The 18319-nt window shown below is 25.0% G+C and overlaps 2 protein-coding genes across 2 annotated transcripts in view; one reads left to right on the top strand and one right to left on the bottom strand.

Moving 5' to 3' along the window:
• RpL10Ab (ribosomal protein L10Ab) overlaps window positions 1–18319 on the top strand; it is a 513017-nt gene that overhangs the window by 181676 nt on the left and 313022 nt on the right. The window lies entirely within an intron of this gene.
• Window positions 13975–18319, bottom strand: part of LOC136984310 (FMRF-amide neuropeptides-like) — a 34452-nt gene continuing 30107 nt past the window's right edge. Inside the window, exon 3 of the mRNA XM_067281243.1 lies at window positions 13975–15588. Within this exon, the coding sequence (XP_067137344.1) occupies window positions 14321–15588 (1268 nt within the window). The 3' untranslated portion in view covers window positions 13975–14320. The remainder of the gene's footprint in view (window positions 15589–18319) is intronic.

Below are 18319 nucleotides of genomic sequence, written 5' to 3'. Positions count from 1 at the left end.
TTCAATATTTCATTTTAAAATGGCATAAACTTGTAATCTTTTTCTAATTATCCTCTTATTTTAATGAGTTAAGTGCAAAGTAAAATCGTCATAATGCAATTGGTAGATTCACTTAGTCGTTCGTCGAACTCGCATCTCATTGCTTGTAAAAGAAAGATTTTAAACAAATAAAGCAAAAAGATAGCTTCAAATACTGAAAATAAACGTTTTCTTTATATTCTATCGTATCTTTATAAAGTTATTTTTTTTAAATAAAATCTTATGTAGATATTTCAAATTTCGTTGATTGAGGTTTCGCATGGACAGAACAAATGCTTTCCTTTTAAAAAATTTCTTTAACTTTTTAAAATTTTAAATAAAGTAAAATAATTAATATATATTAAACTGTCAAATTTTATACTTGGACTATTATTTTTTACTCTCTAAAATATTTTATCTACTAAAAAGATGCCTGCTTTATTTCAGTATTTCAAAAATTTGAATTATTTTTTATCATAATCATTAGATAAGTGCAATTTTATAAATTTTTATACATATTTTGTTAATATTTTTTATTAGAATCCCTTCAATTTTAAAAAAAATTTATGAAAATTTCAGCAAAAATATAAGCGAATTTACATGATTAAGTAGAAGCCCTTCAGTCTTTACACAATGATCGTAAACAAAAATATACTCTATAATTAATTACATTTATTTTTTAATTTTATAAATAAAATTTTCAACTATTTATAATTATTAAACTTTTACTCTAATAAATTTGCTTAAAACTCGAGAAAAATCATTAAAAGTTAAATAAGTATTTTATATTTTAATAAAATTAAATATGAAATAAAATAAGCAAACTTCTTACTTTCATTAATTAAATTTTAAAGTTTTATGAGTAGAAAATATCTTAAAATTTCTTATTATAGCTTGTGGATTACATCACGCTTTCTAATGTAAACATTAGCCTTTTGACTCATAAATCAGCAGTTACAAGCCAAAGGCAAATTTCAATTATTGAGTAAATAATCGTCGATAAATCCTTAAAATTGCTTCAGCATAAGTAAATAAATGATAATCGAAACCTGTTAATATTTTGTAAATTCTGACAATCATTGATCATTTTCGTTATCCTCCGACTTTATGTTATTGTTAATTGAAATTTCTATCTACTGTAGTTAGAAATTCGATAATTATCCTACTTTTATTATGATTATTTTTAATATTATTTTATTAATAATTAGCTTACTCACGTCACTAAATTTAATGGTTTTTTTTCCTTACTTTTTATAACTTAATAAGAATTTATTTCAGTTTTTTCATGTATAAATTAATTTAGCTATGATAAAAAATTAAAAATTAGATGTATTTTACTCTTCTGTAGCGAGTTATTATGTATTGAATCAGTCGATTTGATAGCAATTATGTTCTCATTAGAATTAATCTTAGTTTCCTTTTAAAGTGACGACCTGACAGTTAAAAAAGTAAAACATAAATATATAATGTGTTCCTTACACTTAATTAATTTATTCTTGGTATGATTAACATACGTCTATGAATAGGATCTAAATCAAAACGACCGTATAATTAACAAATGTTACTGTGTATACAGAGATACTGTCTAATTAGTTTCTTTAATACAAAGCATTTATGAGATTCACTAAACTTTTCTGCAACAAAAAATGCATTTTTTTTTTCCTTCATTTTTTCCTATTTTATCAGGAATCAAGTATAAATATTGTGTTATATTTACACGATATTTATTCCAAATACTTAAATTATACAGAAAAATTATAGAAGAAATATACACTTACAAAAATTTACCTAATAGAGTTTTATACTTGATTTTGATATAGGCTAAATGTAAAAAAACATGTTAACCAAATAAGTTAAACTAATATTGTAGTATGAAAATTCGAATAGTTCTAATTAGAGTTGCAGCTGCAGAGTTTGCAGATATATATATATATATATATACCAGGAATATACAGGGTGTTCTATGTAAAAGCAGCCTACTCACAATACAAATGAATTTAGACACTCGTTATAAACTTTATTTTAAGATGATTTAAACGTGCAGAAACTTACAGTAGATGCTGAAAGTAGTGTCTTTGTGCTATCTAAGCACTTTGTATACACGTAATCATATCCAGACTGACCCTACGTAAAATACTGATGCCCATAGCTTCAATGCTTCTGGAATGCTTTCCTTCAATTTTATTATATTTCTGGGATAGTCTTATCATTTTCTCTTTCCAATATCTCGATAAATTGACATAACTTATGCTTCATCATCTCAGTCGAACCGATTTTAAGTGGGACGCCCTGTATATTTCCAAGGGAATAAGGTAGGCTATACATAAGAAGTTTATATGAGGACGATGACATTTGCAGAATAAATAACTTAATACATTAAAACGAAACTAATTAAAAAATAAAACAGAAACGTAAATTATTATATTAAAAGTCTTCATACAAATTAGATTTATTATGTTAAAAAAAGAGACATTTCATTTAATTTTCTCTTGTGGTCATTGTTTAATGATTTTGGTGGATTTGCGTATGAAATAAAAACTACGAACAGAATTCTACGTGAATAATGTCTTATACAACAATACTTAATTATCTTTCTTTGGAAAGCTTCGATAATTTTAGAAAATGTGGGTATCGTATCTTTCGTGTAATTAACATAATTCCTCCCCAGAGAATATGCTGAAGAAGCTGTTTTATTAATAAATCTTTAGCATGTAAATTGTATTTTTAATTAAGGCAATCAGAGAAAAATGTATTTTGTTTCCAGCCAATTTTTCCTTAAATTTATAATGCTCTTATCATTTAAGTAATAGAGGAACATGTCTAAAGGAGCAGAAAGCCATAAGAAAGAGAAATGTCTTACTACAGCGATTCATAATAGAAGTTCCCTTCGAGTGTCATGACGAAAAGTAACAATTGGACATTCATGACGAAATATTTCCTTTATTTCATGTCGAATGTTGTAAGGATAGTTAAGGCATTCGTCACGAATCGAAAGATACGAGCTGCCTGTAAAATTCTTTTTCTCTCTTCGTTTTTTTTTTTTTTTATTCTTAAATAATTGTTTATGCTTTACATTTTCAATTTGAATTTTACAGCTTCTGATATAATAAAAATAAATTAAAAATATTGCTAACATAATGTAATGGTCATTGCCTATTAGTTGTAACTAACGTAATAGTTAAAGTTAAATTAATATTTAACCATTTCTCCTTGATATAGCTTGTCCTTGATATAGCTAATTTGATAGTGACCATGTCCTTGATATTATTAAAGTGACAGCTTTACTTATTTGTTGCAATAAAAGCACGTTTATCTTTATCATCTCATAAAAAATGCAATAAAATTAAAAACATGTTATTTTTCGCTGCTATTCTCTTAACTAAAAGCGATATCCTTATGAAGAAAAACAAAACTCTGAGTAATCAATCAAATTTTCTTACAGATGCCAGCCGTGCAATTTGCGAATTCTCTATGGGAAACATTGTAAATTGCTTCTAGCGGTATAATCTGATTAACGTCGCGATTAAATTAATTAAAAATGAAAACAGGTGAGTGTAATATTATGTTAACTTACACTACACGTAGTGTAGTCATTGTGCTGCTTTAAACATCTACAAATTACGGAATTACATCAATCTATTAATCTTTAATTTAGCAAACCGAGAAACATTTGTGTTATAATATCTTTATCTCTTTAATGTTTAGTAACGAAATCAAATATACAATTAACTCGTAAGCAATTGAAGTCATTCTTAGGCTTATTCTTGGCATTTATAACGTATATTTACTTATTTCTAATCTAATAGCTAACATAAACCTAGAAAATTAACAATTTTTTTCCACCATACGACTAGTTAAATGAAACAGTTTCATCCGGATTTATAATTAAACTTTCCAAAATTAAATCTATAAAAGTGGAGCCGATACTAAGATAAAAATAAATAAAATTACCGTAATTTACATAAACTTTTTTACATAAAACAAGGCTCAGAATAAATCATTCTCATTACGAAATTTTATTACTCGATTAGCAATTTCTATTCATTTTAGTTATTCAAACAATTCTGTAAACAGAAAATGTAATTTAGGATAATTCTATTTGTAATCGACGTCAACGTTATTTGCCAATCGTGAATTTATTATTTATAATTTTATACGTTTTTTAAATAAATAATTAAAAATATAAATGGCCACGTGAAAAAATTATTTAAATTGTAACTTATATAAACGTTATAGTACAATAAATCATCACTAGATGGCAAAGGAATACGTGACGAGGCCATTAGAGAATAATACTAATAACCACATAAAAAATTGATAATATAAGTGCTTATTTACATTATTTATAATATAATATAAATATATTATTATATTATATTATATTTATAATACAGTATATATTTAGTATATAATAAATGTTTATTATATTAAACATTTTGATTTTAATAATTTAGGTTTCGCTGTATCATTTATTTAAGGGAAAATTCTTTAATTATTTACTTTAAACTATTTAACTAATAATCGGTAAGAATTTTAGAAGAGAAAATAGTTTCTTTTTACGCTTTATTTTATATATTTTTAAATAAAATTAATTGAAAAAATTATAATAAATTTTTATTATAAGATACTCTTCTGCGTCGAAGTACTCGATTTGTATGAAAATATTATAATATAAATATTATCTATTAATTTATAACATTATAAATTTATTTATCTGGAATCTTCAGAGTCTATAGCGATTTTTTCCAACGATTTTACACGTTTTATTATCTGTGTTTTTTGTACTTTTATCTACATCCTAATACTCTGCATGGTGTGTGAAGTATTTAATTAATTATTAAAATTCTAAATGGATTAATTTCTTCGAATTTAAATTAAATTCGTCTCCAAATGTCGATATTTAAATCAACAATCGCATTTTTGTTCTTACCATTTCGATATATCTAATTTATAAAACTTTATAGAGCTTTGCACTGTACTTTATTTTCAGTTATATTTTTTATTGAGCTTGTAATTTGTAGAACTTTATACTTGATTTATAAAGATTTTATACATAAATAAAGATCGGAATATAATAGAAAGAAAAAGGAAATAGCTCGGAAATAGTTTTAAATTTTAAAAAAGTACATTTATTTTATAGAAATATTTATATACTAATACAGAATTAAATAATTGTTGCAAGATCAAATATCAAAAATATTAATAAGTTCTTAAATATGGTACAAAAACCTTTTCGGACAACAAATCAATTTAATTAAAGTGAAATTAGACTTAGTTAAATTAATGAAAGTTCTATTTAAAGCTAATTAAAAAGCATTTAAAAACGCAATAACGAACGAAAAGATTTGGAAATTATCAGATTAATTACTGTATTTGAATTCAAATCGTTCTGAAAATAATAGAGAAAATATTTAGAAAACTCAACATATGTAATATCGGTTATAAATTCAAAAACAATTTAAAAAAAAAGAAGATAAACAACAAACAATGCCCATTTAATTAAGGCTGTCGAGTGTTTACTTGCAAGAAGATTAGATTGTATACATTCTTTCTAACATTTCAAGAATTTTAAAAAAGATAGGGAATTTCCTTTAAAAACTGATATTCTGTATAAAAGATAGCAAATCACACACTATTGATAATCAATCAAACGTTTATTTCTTACGATTTTTCGAAGAATACTCAAGTTAAGTAAACCGAATTGCTCTTATTTTCTGATAAAATGTAATCTTCGTCATTTACATCTCTCAAGGAATAAGAAAACTTCAATTTCAAACACTCTACAGATTTACAGACGAATACAATAGTAAGATCAAGTGTAAAATGTATATAGAAAAGAACAGTTTTAAAGTATCTTCTTTCTTTAGATTTAAGTATAGAAACATTACATCGCACTTCACACGATGAACGTGATAAATATAAAGTACATTTTTGTTTTATTAATATGACGTAAATTGTTTGAGAGATAATATAATCTCTAGTGTTTAAGTAGTTTAACTTTTCTAATCTAGTCTCTAGCAATTATTGCAGCTAACATTTAAAAAGATGTTGAAATAAATAAATTTAGAGTAATAAGTTACAATATCATAATAAAAATATAAATATTTTAATTGTAAATGTGTTTATGAGCGCAATATTTGAAATTTCCCTCTGAGAAATTCGTATTTCACGTAAGTCTTAACTGTTACAATTACTTAAGTCGTTACAAATTGAAAAACTATACGAAAAATTGAATTACAAAGTCACTAGAAAAGCAAAATATTTTATAATTATATTTTCATAGTCGAAACGGATGAAAGAAGATATTCTAATGCGCTCTTCTTCTTAAGTTTTCTATATAATGAGCTTATATTGTATTAACCTATAAATTTTAACGTGTTCGTGTAATTAAAGTTCCGACGACATTCCAAAAAAGCAAACAAAAAAAATACTTTTAAATAAAATAATTCTGTGAAAATGAGCTTGAAGAATAGAAGTAAACAGAAAATTTAGTTTCTTAAGTCACCGTAGGTAAAAAAATAGCACTACTTTCAACATTACTAATTTCTGTAACCTTAATTATGTGTTATAGAAATCAAATGTCATTAATTAACATAAGATTAATTAAAAATCAAAAAAGCAGCATTGATTTCAAATAAGATTTCGAATGAAATGATATAAATTAATGCAGAGCATGCTATTATTAATTAACGTAATTTTTTATGGTTATTTTGCTGAATACAACGTCGGTTTCCTAGCAACTAATGCATGCCGTCAGTGAACGGTTGGTTATATAAAACCACCGAACCCTGATAATTGGTCGTGGGTTCGCGCCTCACCAATTGGCTGGTCGCCTGGAGTTTCCCGGACTTTCTTTGCGCATGCAACATTTAAATGGGAGCCAGTTTCCCATAGAAATCCCTCCAAGAAGACAATCCTCCATGGGCAGATTGCCCAATGCGTTGCTTTATGTCTTCGAACCAAATTAAATCAAACCCAGAAACTAATACAATTTTTAAACACAATTTTCTTCTCTAATTTCTTAAAATTGATAAATTTAAAGCATTCTGAGATAACTATTTTTTTCCACGAAGGCTTCGAAATATTTTAATGTATTAACATCATAAACCAATTAATTAAAGTATTTATAAAAATCCGTAGAAATTCTTTATTTTTCGAGTATATAGTCCAAAATTTGTAATAATTTATTGATTATTTCCTTACTTTATTGTGTACATTTAATAATAATAATAATAATAATAAGCGTGCACGCCTACAAAGCTTGAAAATCCTCTCTAAAAAAATTTAAATAAATGTAAAATAAAGACAAATATTTATAAAATATTTATTCTGAGAAAAAGACAAAATAAAGCAGTAACTAAGTAAATATTAAAACCCAGTTATTATATATAATATTTTTAAAAAATCTTAATAAAAGCTTTATAATTCTTAAGTGACTAAATCTACTCATTTTTTAAACTGTTAATAAAACGAATATATTTAAGGAAATATATAAATATTTTATGTTAAGCAAATTCTGATTTACTTAAATATTAAAATATCTGCGAAATAACTGGCTAGCAATTTATTTTTTATTTTATCTAATTGATGTTTATTGTTTATAAATCAGTGGAATAAATTAATTTTACACTTCCTCTAAGGAAGAATATAATATAAACTATTATCAAATTCATTTTAAATAAAAATCACTTCAAAATCTTTTAACACGGACGAAAAAATGTTGAAGCTGATACCGAAATCCACAAACCAAAACTTTAAATGTTAATGAAAGTAATACTTTAAAAATTTTCAAAATAAATATTAATTTAATCAATTAGTCGAGTCCTTTATTTTGAAGAGGCCAGACTTGCGTGGACACAATCCACTGCATGATTAACTTCGTAAAGAGGGAAATAATATTTACAATATCTTAACAAAGGAAAACGTAACTTTTGAAGCTTGTCGAAGAGGCTCTTTATTACCTTCTTCTGACCAATCATCGTCTTTGTAGCATACGTGTTCTACTTGGTGTCAGTAATGTTTTCAAAGGAACCAGTCAATTAATAGTCTTTTGAATTATGCTGTTGTCTCGACTAACGACTATAATGAAGCTCTATCGAATAAAATTAATATGCCGCCCTCTTTGTTAAATTCAAATCTAACAAAATTTCATCTGTTAATATAATTTCTATTAATTTTTTTCACCTCGATAATACGACCCTGTCAAGGTGAATTTCAGAATATGTACAATTGTTAATTCTGAACGTTTTCCTACAGATTATTTAACTGATCAGACTGGAATTTTTAATTTCAATATTATTAAATAACAGTTATCATTAGATAATTACTGTTAAGTAATAATTATTTTATACCTAAGACTATAACCAAAAGTGAAAAAAATCCTTAAAATTTTTTAACTCATCTTCAGACTTATAAGCTCATTTATTATTTAATCGAAAATTGCATGAAATATTTACGTTAGAAAACAAAATGTTCTTAAAAAAAATACAGATCAATTTATATTTAAAATTATATGTTTTTCTTTTCTTATTGTCAAATTAACAAACACACAATAGGATGATTTTGAAGTCTGTTTACATGTTTACAGTATTAAATTGATATTAGAATTTATTAAATCGTATTTAATGCCCAATCATGTTTTAAATCTTTCAATTCAATATTTTGAATTTTCAATTATTTTAGTGAAAACAAATTATATCATTTTAATACAGAGAAGAAAAGTATATTGTATTTTCATTTCTCAACTCGAATTCGAAGAACTACTATTTTTTACGCTTTTTTAACTTTACTGTCTGTTTGTGTGTCTATCTGTTGTCTGTTTATATGAAATCTCGTAACTCAATTTTTACCCACTTCCTAATTTCGATCTATTCGAAACTTTATATAAATGTGTATTCCCGATGACAATACATTTTTTTAGAGTTTGTAAACAATTTTATCAATTAGGAAAAAATTAAAATTTGTAGATAAAGTCTGATAACAGATGGTGCTACCTGTAGCTAAGCTCCTTTTAGTTCTATTGTCCCGAATCTAGACAGTAGTTTTATGGATTTCTGGGGTTACACCGAACATTCAAGAGTCATCAAATTTGTTAAGCATACTTTTCAAAATATGAAGAAGTATTCTATAAAAATTTGTAGTTCTAAAATTCATCGACAGAGGGAAATTGGCGCTGTACGAGATGAAACGTACTATGAAGTACAGATAAATAAATAAGAAATAACAACAAGAAAGTAAAGATTAATTTTTTTGATTTATCGTAATGACACGTCAACTGAAACATCACTTTAGTTACAGTTACTGGCACGTAAAAGCAACAATTTTCACAATTCTATAAGCTATTAAGTCTACTGGCGACCACGTCGAAACTTTTCGATGCGGCCACCATTTTTAGGGACACATCGAATAAAACGGTACGCCACATTCTTCCATTTCTCAATTCACAGTTACCCCAGACGCGTGAAGAATACGTTTAGAGGAAAGCAGAATAACGTTATCGTTTAAAAATGTCACGTTAGAAACACTTTGACGATAGCTGATACATTCTGTCGTCGAGCACACTGTATACCCAATACAATTTCTCGTCTACAAAAGTTGTAACTGTGATGTTTTAATAGATGTGTCGCTGCTATAAATTCATATTTACTTTCAGTTTCATCTTTGTTTATTTGTCCATTAGCGTTGTAATACTTTTTACCTTTACAGCGCCGTATTTACCGCAGCTGGTGGATTCCGAAACTAAATTTACCCCCATGAAATCCTTTTCTCTATGAGCCTACCGGTGACAGAGTGGATAAAACCATAGAACACTGATAGTCGGTCGCGGGTTCGAGCCTTACAAACGGGCTGGCCACGTCGATCTTTCAGGATTTTCTTCACGTTTGTAACACAGTTTTCATAAGGAAATCCTCCCGGGAGGCATTCCTCTAGCTGATTGTCCACGTGTCGCGTTGCCACATATATATATATATATATTATATATATACAATATATATTATATATATATATATATATATATATTATATAAACCAAATCAAACCTTTTCTCTATGACTTGGAGACTATAATTACCAACTTTCCGATTGTTCGATCGATTTTCAAACGGGAAAAGTTTAATTTCATCTTAGTGTACACGAAGGAAAACTTTTTTTTTTAATAATATATGAAAAGGCCAAATAGTATTTTTCTTTAAATTACAATAAATTAACAATTACCACATTTTCAAGCTTGCATATTAAAAATTACAGAATTTATTGCCAAATTTTGATTGTAGATTTGGCGAAAACTCATCAATTTAATAAATAAATTGTTTTAATTTCACCACTTTAGCAATATTTACGCAAAGAAGACAGTAATCTATTTAGAATGTTAGCAATTCTACTTAATCAAATATAATAATTACAATAAATTTGAAGAGATTTTCTATAATTTCTCTCATAAACTCAATCTTTAAAATTATAATAAAAGTCATTTCTAAATTTAAAAATTAACTTTTAATTGATTATTATTCATTTTTAAAAATTTAAAACTTGAATACTTAATTATTTTTCAATATACAGTATGAAAGCAATTATTATTAAATACAAATTTAATTCACGGTAAATAATAAATTGTTTAATTATCTTAATAGTACTTATTAATTTGATATTTTATTAATTTTTATTCGCTAAGTATAAAATCAATATTTTATAATTTGAGTATTTAATAATTGGAGTCACGTTTCGTTAATAAAAGATTTAAAAATATTTTTTTAACTGCTAAAACAAATTTATTTATAGACATTTTTATTAATAAATTCTTTTCAGATCGACGAAATAAATATTTAATAAAATATAAATATGTAAATTTAAATTTAAATTTGTAAATTTGTCACATTTCATATTTAAAAATTATATTATTTTTTTGCACTTATTTCTAATTTAGTTAATAATAAAGTTTTCAATTAAATTATGACTTTTAAAATTTAAAATTAATTATTACTCTGTAGTACTTTTTTAAATATAAAATTCTTTTAATCCTTTATATTTTTTCATTTTCTTTTTGCTACAGTTGTTAATTAATTGAAGTTTTCTGATACATCAAAAGGAATTTACTAATCACTATTACATAAACACAAGAAGTAATATGAAAAAAAATAATAATAATTTAGTAGTAACAGACATTCGTAATTTAACTAATTACAAACCTAAATTAAAGAAATTAATTTTATTTTTTAAAATGTAATACTAGATTAAAAATAAACATTAATCTATTTTCAAAGAATGATGTTAATTTTGCAATGTTTAATATACTTATTTTTATTTTACTAGATTTATTTATTTAAAAATAAATAAGTGAATAAGAAACGTTCTAATAAATTCCAGTTAAATAGTATTATTAGGCAGCATTAAGGTGAATATAATGAAAAAAAAATTTACATTAAATATATTAATTTCTTATCAAAGAATAACTATTTTTTTTCTTTAAGAAAATGCCATTTTAAGATCAAAAATAATCCAAAAATATCAAACGAAAACAAAATCGATCTTGTCTCTTCGTCATTTTTTAAGGTGACTGAGGTCGAAGTTTGTATAATGGTTTGTTGTGGTACAAATTGTCTGTCACCAACTTGTTTCCCACTTTAAGAAAGTTTCCAGGTATTTTATCCAAAATCAATAGTCTAGTATATACTTTTTGCCATCTTTGGCAATGTCATAAACTCATTCTAAGTACAGATACATTGGAGAAATTTCTGAAACTTTGCCACTACCACAGATGTATTATATCACCGAGAAAAAATTAAATCCTCTTTTATACCTTTTATGTATTTTTCTTACTTCTCGAAAGAAATAAAAATAAAATAAAATTAGATTTTTGAATCAAATTTCTCAAACAGAATAATTTTAACTTATTTAAAATTATATTAAACAGAGCGTTTGTTATTGTCTTTATTAATCTTTTTCACGTAGAATCTTTATACGTTTTAATTTCAGACAGACAAATTATTTAATATTTAATTATACTTTTTACTTATTCGAAAAGCATCTTTAATTGCAATTACTTTATTACAATTTTAAACAGATTTATTATTTTATTATTTTAATTTTGATAAACATTTTATATATTATTCGGTATTTTATTATTATGAGTGTAAATTATTTATTAATTTTAAGTCTATGTTGAAGTTTTTCAATGTAGATTTAGTTTTTGAGTATTTTTGAGACTCAGAAAATAGTCCTTTTTCCGATCTAATACAGTTTATAGCCTTAAAATTGTTTGTTAATGCCAATAAGAAAGTTAAATAAGGTAAAATAAACCATCTAGATTAATTATTTCTTATTCATGTGCAACATATTTATAGGCTGTAAGTTTATAAATGCTTAAATTCTTTTGAACAAAAAGAAATGAGAGCATAGAACATGAAGTAGTGAGCATAGAGAACGAAGAACATGAAGAAATGAAGACAGAACATAAAACACAAAAAAGTTTTGATTGTATAGAAATGAGAAAATAGAACATGAAATAATGAGCATAAAAACATAAAAAATAAACATAAGAAATGCTTTTAGTTACAGAAATATGTGAAAATATAAATATAAAATCATAATAGATGAAACTTTCCTATGATTAACAACTGCCAATAATAGCAATAATCAATCAATCTTTTATTCGTATGAAGCAGGTTATCTGTTTAGCGAACAAAACAATGTGATTTGTCAAAATTGTCATCATTTCGTTCAATCAAAACACACGACGAATTATTGACACGACATTAATCATCTTTTATTTTTATCGAATTGCTTCAATTTTAATGACGATTCTTTCATTTATCAATCAATAAGATCAAATTTTTATGTAATTAATCAATCGCCATTTAAGTATTTATTAAAACTCGTTTATCTTCGATTTAGCAACTAAAAATATTATAAAAATACAAAAAATAACAATAATAAATTTATTAATTATTTTGAAATTGGATATTTAAAAATAAATTTAAATTTAAAGAAAAAGTTTTATATAACTTATATAATATTTTTGATTTCATTTAATTGAGTGTAATAAAACATTTTTCAATTATTATAATTTAAAAACTATATTTTTATTTATATTAGAAAAAGTTGAACTTAATTAAACGTAATAAATAAAAAGTAAAACTTGTAAATTTTTTTTCACTTTTAGATTTTCTTTCAAATCAGTTTATATTAAATAAAATAGTTTTTTTTTAACAGGAAAGAATTTAAAAATTTTAATTGGGCTTATTACAACTTCCTACAGAATAGAAACTTTTGATATTTAAATAATATATATTTCGTATTATTTAACGTTTTTAGAATTTTCTCTGAGGCACAAACTCTCTAAAAATCTCCATTTAATGATGAAAGATCTTTCACCTTTAGCAATAATACATCTTTAATAAACTTCCACAAAAGTTAGAATCAATTTTTCTGTGTTAATAAATTTGTTTGTCGTTGAATTTAAACATTAAAAAATGTTTAAAAATAAAGCTTGTATTAATAAATTTATTATTTCGTTGTTAGAAATTTTCATATATTAATAAATTATATTATCTAACGAAGCTTGCACGCTTCGCTTTTCATTAAATTCCATATACTATAGTGCTACCTCGTATCTACCGCTCCAAGGCAAAAAGCTCTTTCTCCAAAAAATTGAAAAATCAAGCTGCGCCCATAGAATCATACCTAATTCTTTATCGATACCACGCAATATCTAGCGTGGTATTGATTAGCGTAGCGTTTTCATTCTAGATATTGTATGGCATCGATAAAGAATAGTATTGGGTATGATGCCACGTGGGCAGCTTGATTTTTCAATTTTTTTTTTTTTTTTTTTTTTGGAGATAGAGCCTTTTGCCTCGGAGCAGCAGTTATGTGCTTTAAATATATATATTTTTTTAATGATATGATAAAATGAAATTATTTTATTAAAGTTCGAAAACTTCATTTATTATTTTGTTAGATTTAATAATAGTTTTATTTGATAATTTTTAAAATAACAGCTACATTTTAACAAACATATAACACACCGTTTATTTATTTATTTATTTTTTGTTTAACAAGATATAATTCATAATCGTTCCCTTTTAGAAAGAAATAAATTAAAATCTCTCAAATTACAATATATATGTATATATTTGACTTATATTTAGGATTCGTCTATTAAAAGTTGCTATCACATTCCTTTTCATATAATATTTCTTCGATTTCGCTTTCGTGTTTAAGGGAGTTCTGTTTTATGGATTTTGGAAAAATCTTCTTTAAAGATAGCATTGGAGTTGGAAACTTTTTTAAAATAACATTTAGTAATTAATCATTTTTCTTGGACTGAGATTTATTAAATGGGGTATCTATCGAAGAAGTGTTAGTTGTAACCTTATTTTTCGAGATATCTTCTTTTTTGGACGAACGTTTCGTCCTACTCGTTTCTCCTTGGGGACCTTGATTTATTTCGTCGTTAATTGATTCCGCGTTACGTTTCCCGAAATGCATGATGTTGTGATGATGGTTGTCTTCTTTCTTTGGGTAAAACAATAGTTTGTAATCACCACGCTTATCCATATCTCCATCCATGCGTTTACCGAAATGGATCATAGAGTGAACTCGCTTATCGAACTCGGTATTGAATCGTTTGCCAAAATGCATCAGAGAATGCGATCGTTTCTCGTCTTCGTCGTTTAATCTTTTACCGAAGTGCATCAAAGAATGTGATCTTTTCTCTTCTTCTTCGTCATTCAACCTCTTACCGAAATGCATTAAAGAATGCGATCGTTTCTCCTCTTCTTCGTCGTCCAACCTTTTACCAAAATGAATCAGCTGATGCGCTCTTTTATCGTCTTCTAATTCGAATCTTTTTCCGAAGTGGATCAATTTGTGATCTCTTTTCTCTTCGTCTCCGTCATATCTTTTACCAAAATGCATCAATTGATGGGAGCGTTTTTCGTCCAGTTCGTAAGGCTCGTCTTTCTTACCAAAATGAATCATAGAATGGGCTCTTTTCTCAGAATTCATTGGAAGTAAGTCTTCTCCGGAATCCAATATATCTTCATTATCATTACTGTAATTACTAGAATATTCCTGATCTTCGTAATCTCTTTTTCCGAAGTGAATCATAGTATGAGGAAATCTCTTGTTTCCCATATTAGGAGATTCTTCGGATTTAGAGGGGCGAGGAAACAAGAAACGCTTACCAAATCGTATAAGGGCGTGTTGAGGACGTTTAAGCATGGTATGATCATCTCCATCATCAACGTTGTCGTAATATTCGTTGGATGTTGCATCTTCGTCATCTCTTTTACCGAAATGGATGAAATGATGATCATCGGCTCTCTTGCCAAATCTCATGATGTTATGACCTCTCTTCCACCAATCGCGATCGTCGCTTCTCAAAATCCGAAGAAGTTCTGGAAACCTATTGTCACCAGGGATGCTAAAGGCTCTTTTTCCAAAATGAATCATATTGTGATTTCTTTTTTGATCTAATTCATCATCAATCATTCTTTTTCCAAACCTCATGATATTATGTGATCTCTTTGCATTATCCGGATAATTATCGAAGATCTCGTTCGCAGGAGCATCTGAACAAAATAATTAATATATTACAATAAAAATATACATTTTAGAAAAATTTCCATTAATTTAAAGATTCTAATTTTATAAAAATGGAAGACTTAAAAATACATTTCATTTCTTACTTAATCGTATTTTCTACAGTTATTTTTAATAATAAAAAATTAATAAAAGAATGAATGTAACTGACCTATAATAAAAATAATTAAAAAAATATTTTCGTTTTAGAAAATAAAATTCTTATAAATAATATATCAAGAAGAAAATAGATTAAAACAATTTTTTGTTTAGCTTTAATCTGCTTTTTATATGAAAATTAAAATTTAATTTAAAAAAAAATGTCATTTTACATTAAATTAGTCTCGACAAATATTTCGTTGGGAAAAAACAGCATGGTATTTAAATTAAATTTTAAAACTTTAAAATCTCACTAAATTGTTTAAATAAATAATTATCAGGGGTTAATGGTTATTAAACATTAAAATAATAATTAAAAATATTTTAAAATCAAGATTGAGAAAAAAATTTTTTGTAAACTTCCACAGCAATTACATGAAAAAAACCACAAAATTCACTGAAAAAATAGCTTATTTCTAAAAGAATTTAATATAATAATATATTTATTACTGCATTTTTACTTCTGCATGTTAGTTTTTTCACGTAAGCATACAAAATTTAAAATTATTTAATTATACTTAAAAATAATGGCTAGCTATCATCAACCATCGATTGTAGAAGATCGAGAAGTTTATAAATTTCAGATTTCGAGTTAAAAACAATAATAATAATCTAAAAATTTGTATTTTTTCAGAAAATAATAATGATTAATTACTAATTACATTATAATATTCATTTGTTTATTGTTTTTTTATATTAATATTAAACGTTTTCGTTACTATGACCCTGTTAATCGAGAAAATGTTACGATAACGCAGGAATTAAATTTTTAATAATACTGAAAACTTGTTTAATTAACGATAATATAAAATTTTTTTGTATTTTTTCCAACACTTTGTGTATTTTGCTCATTATTCCTGTTATTTTTGTCAGCGAAAAATTAACTTACGCTTGCATAACTTTATAATCACGTGCTAACTTTTTGCAATAAAAACTACTTTTTTTAATTAAAAAAAGCGAAATATCTCATTATAATTTCGTTAAAAATAGATTATTTCTAAAATAAATAATATATCCACGTTACTATCGCTAGGTTTCCACCTTAACATTACTTACGCTAGTTTTAAAAAATGTAATTAATTTTATATTGTGTAACTCACTCACTCTTTGACTTTAGGAAAAATAAAGAAAATATTTTTAATATAAAAAAATCTATATTTATTTATTTATTTTTAATTATAAAATGATAAATTATTAATACTTAATTTTTTAAATATAAACTTTAATATATAACCTATTTGATTTTTTATGGAATTTTTCCTATCATCAGGGAACATTAGGCTAATTAAACTAATTTTAAAATGTTTAAAATTATTTTACAGTCGAACGAACTTCCAATAACGGCCACTTTTAGGAACTTTATTTGAAAAAAATTCATAAAAAAATAATCATCATTTTTATATGTTCCTGTCACTAGCCATTGCTCAGATGTTCGACTTATTTAATTTATATAGTAATTATTCACCGTTTTTATTACTTAATTACACATTAAATTAAGTGAATAGTTCATTATTTATATTGCAAATAAGAAATTTCTTTTCATTAAAGAAAAACTAATTACATTTCATTCATTCATGCAAAAGTATTAACTAACATGTAACAGAATTAATTTTCTTTCTTTACTCATTTATTACATAGTTGAAGCTGTATTCTATAAATAAATATATAATTATTTTAATGATGTTTTAATTGTATTCCATAGATAAATTCATTTAAAATTACATTTAGTGTATATTCGAATATTTAATGTAAAATTTGATTGATAATCTTTTATGTTTTAAAAATTATATTAGAATTTTTAAATATTTCAAGTGATCAAAATTAAAATTCTCATTTAAAAAAATACTGTTTATGAGAAAAATTTTATATTTATTTCTTACTATTAAACTCTAATCTTTTATCTGTTCTTAAAAAATAAATAAATGAAGTTATAAGCACTATTTTATGTAAATCTGAAACTTAATAATGTAATTGAACAATGTCATATATTGAAAATAATTATTTAAAATATAATTTTAATCTTTCTCAACCGCACATAGCCAAAAGTATCATTAACTAATGCATATATAACTCCGAAGAAGATATGGATATACAGTAATTAATATACCAATGTCAATATTAATTTTCGTGGGAATAACCAGAAATATAATTTGTAAGTGATAGCAAAGCATCTTGATTGAAGGTATTGGACATTTATAGATGAATAGTAATTAAAGATGAAAAGAAAAACAAGCAACATCCAATTAATTTTTTTTATGGGCTACTGATTTAATTACTCAAAAACAAAATTTCGAGAAGTCTTCTTAGTAACTGTTATCGTATTATAAATATAAAATTCCCTTCTCGTATGTCGAAATACAGTAAGAATAAAATTAACAATGTAAAAATAATTAACGATATCCTAATGCTATTTAAATTTCACATTCGTCTCTTATTACGTTTATTGTAATATGAGAAGGATGAAAGCCATAATAGCCACTTCGTAAACATTTTTACTCAAAAATTCATTAATTAACTTTCTATAAAAACTCTTATTAAATGGCCTCTAATTTGTTTCAAGCT

Source organism: Centruroides vittatus, unplaced genomic scaffold (assembly GCF_030686945.1).
Source record: "Centruroides vittatus isolate TY-2023 unplaced genomic scaffold, ASM3068694v2 contig_912, whole genome shotgun sequence".
In the NCBI taxonomy this organism is placed as follows: domain Eukaryota; kingdom Metazoa; phylum Arthropoda; class Arachnida; order Scorpiones; family Buthidae; genus Centruroides; species Centruroides vittatus.
Note: the sequence above shows the minus strand (reverse complement) of the source record. Positions and strands in the feature narration are given on the sequence as shown.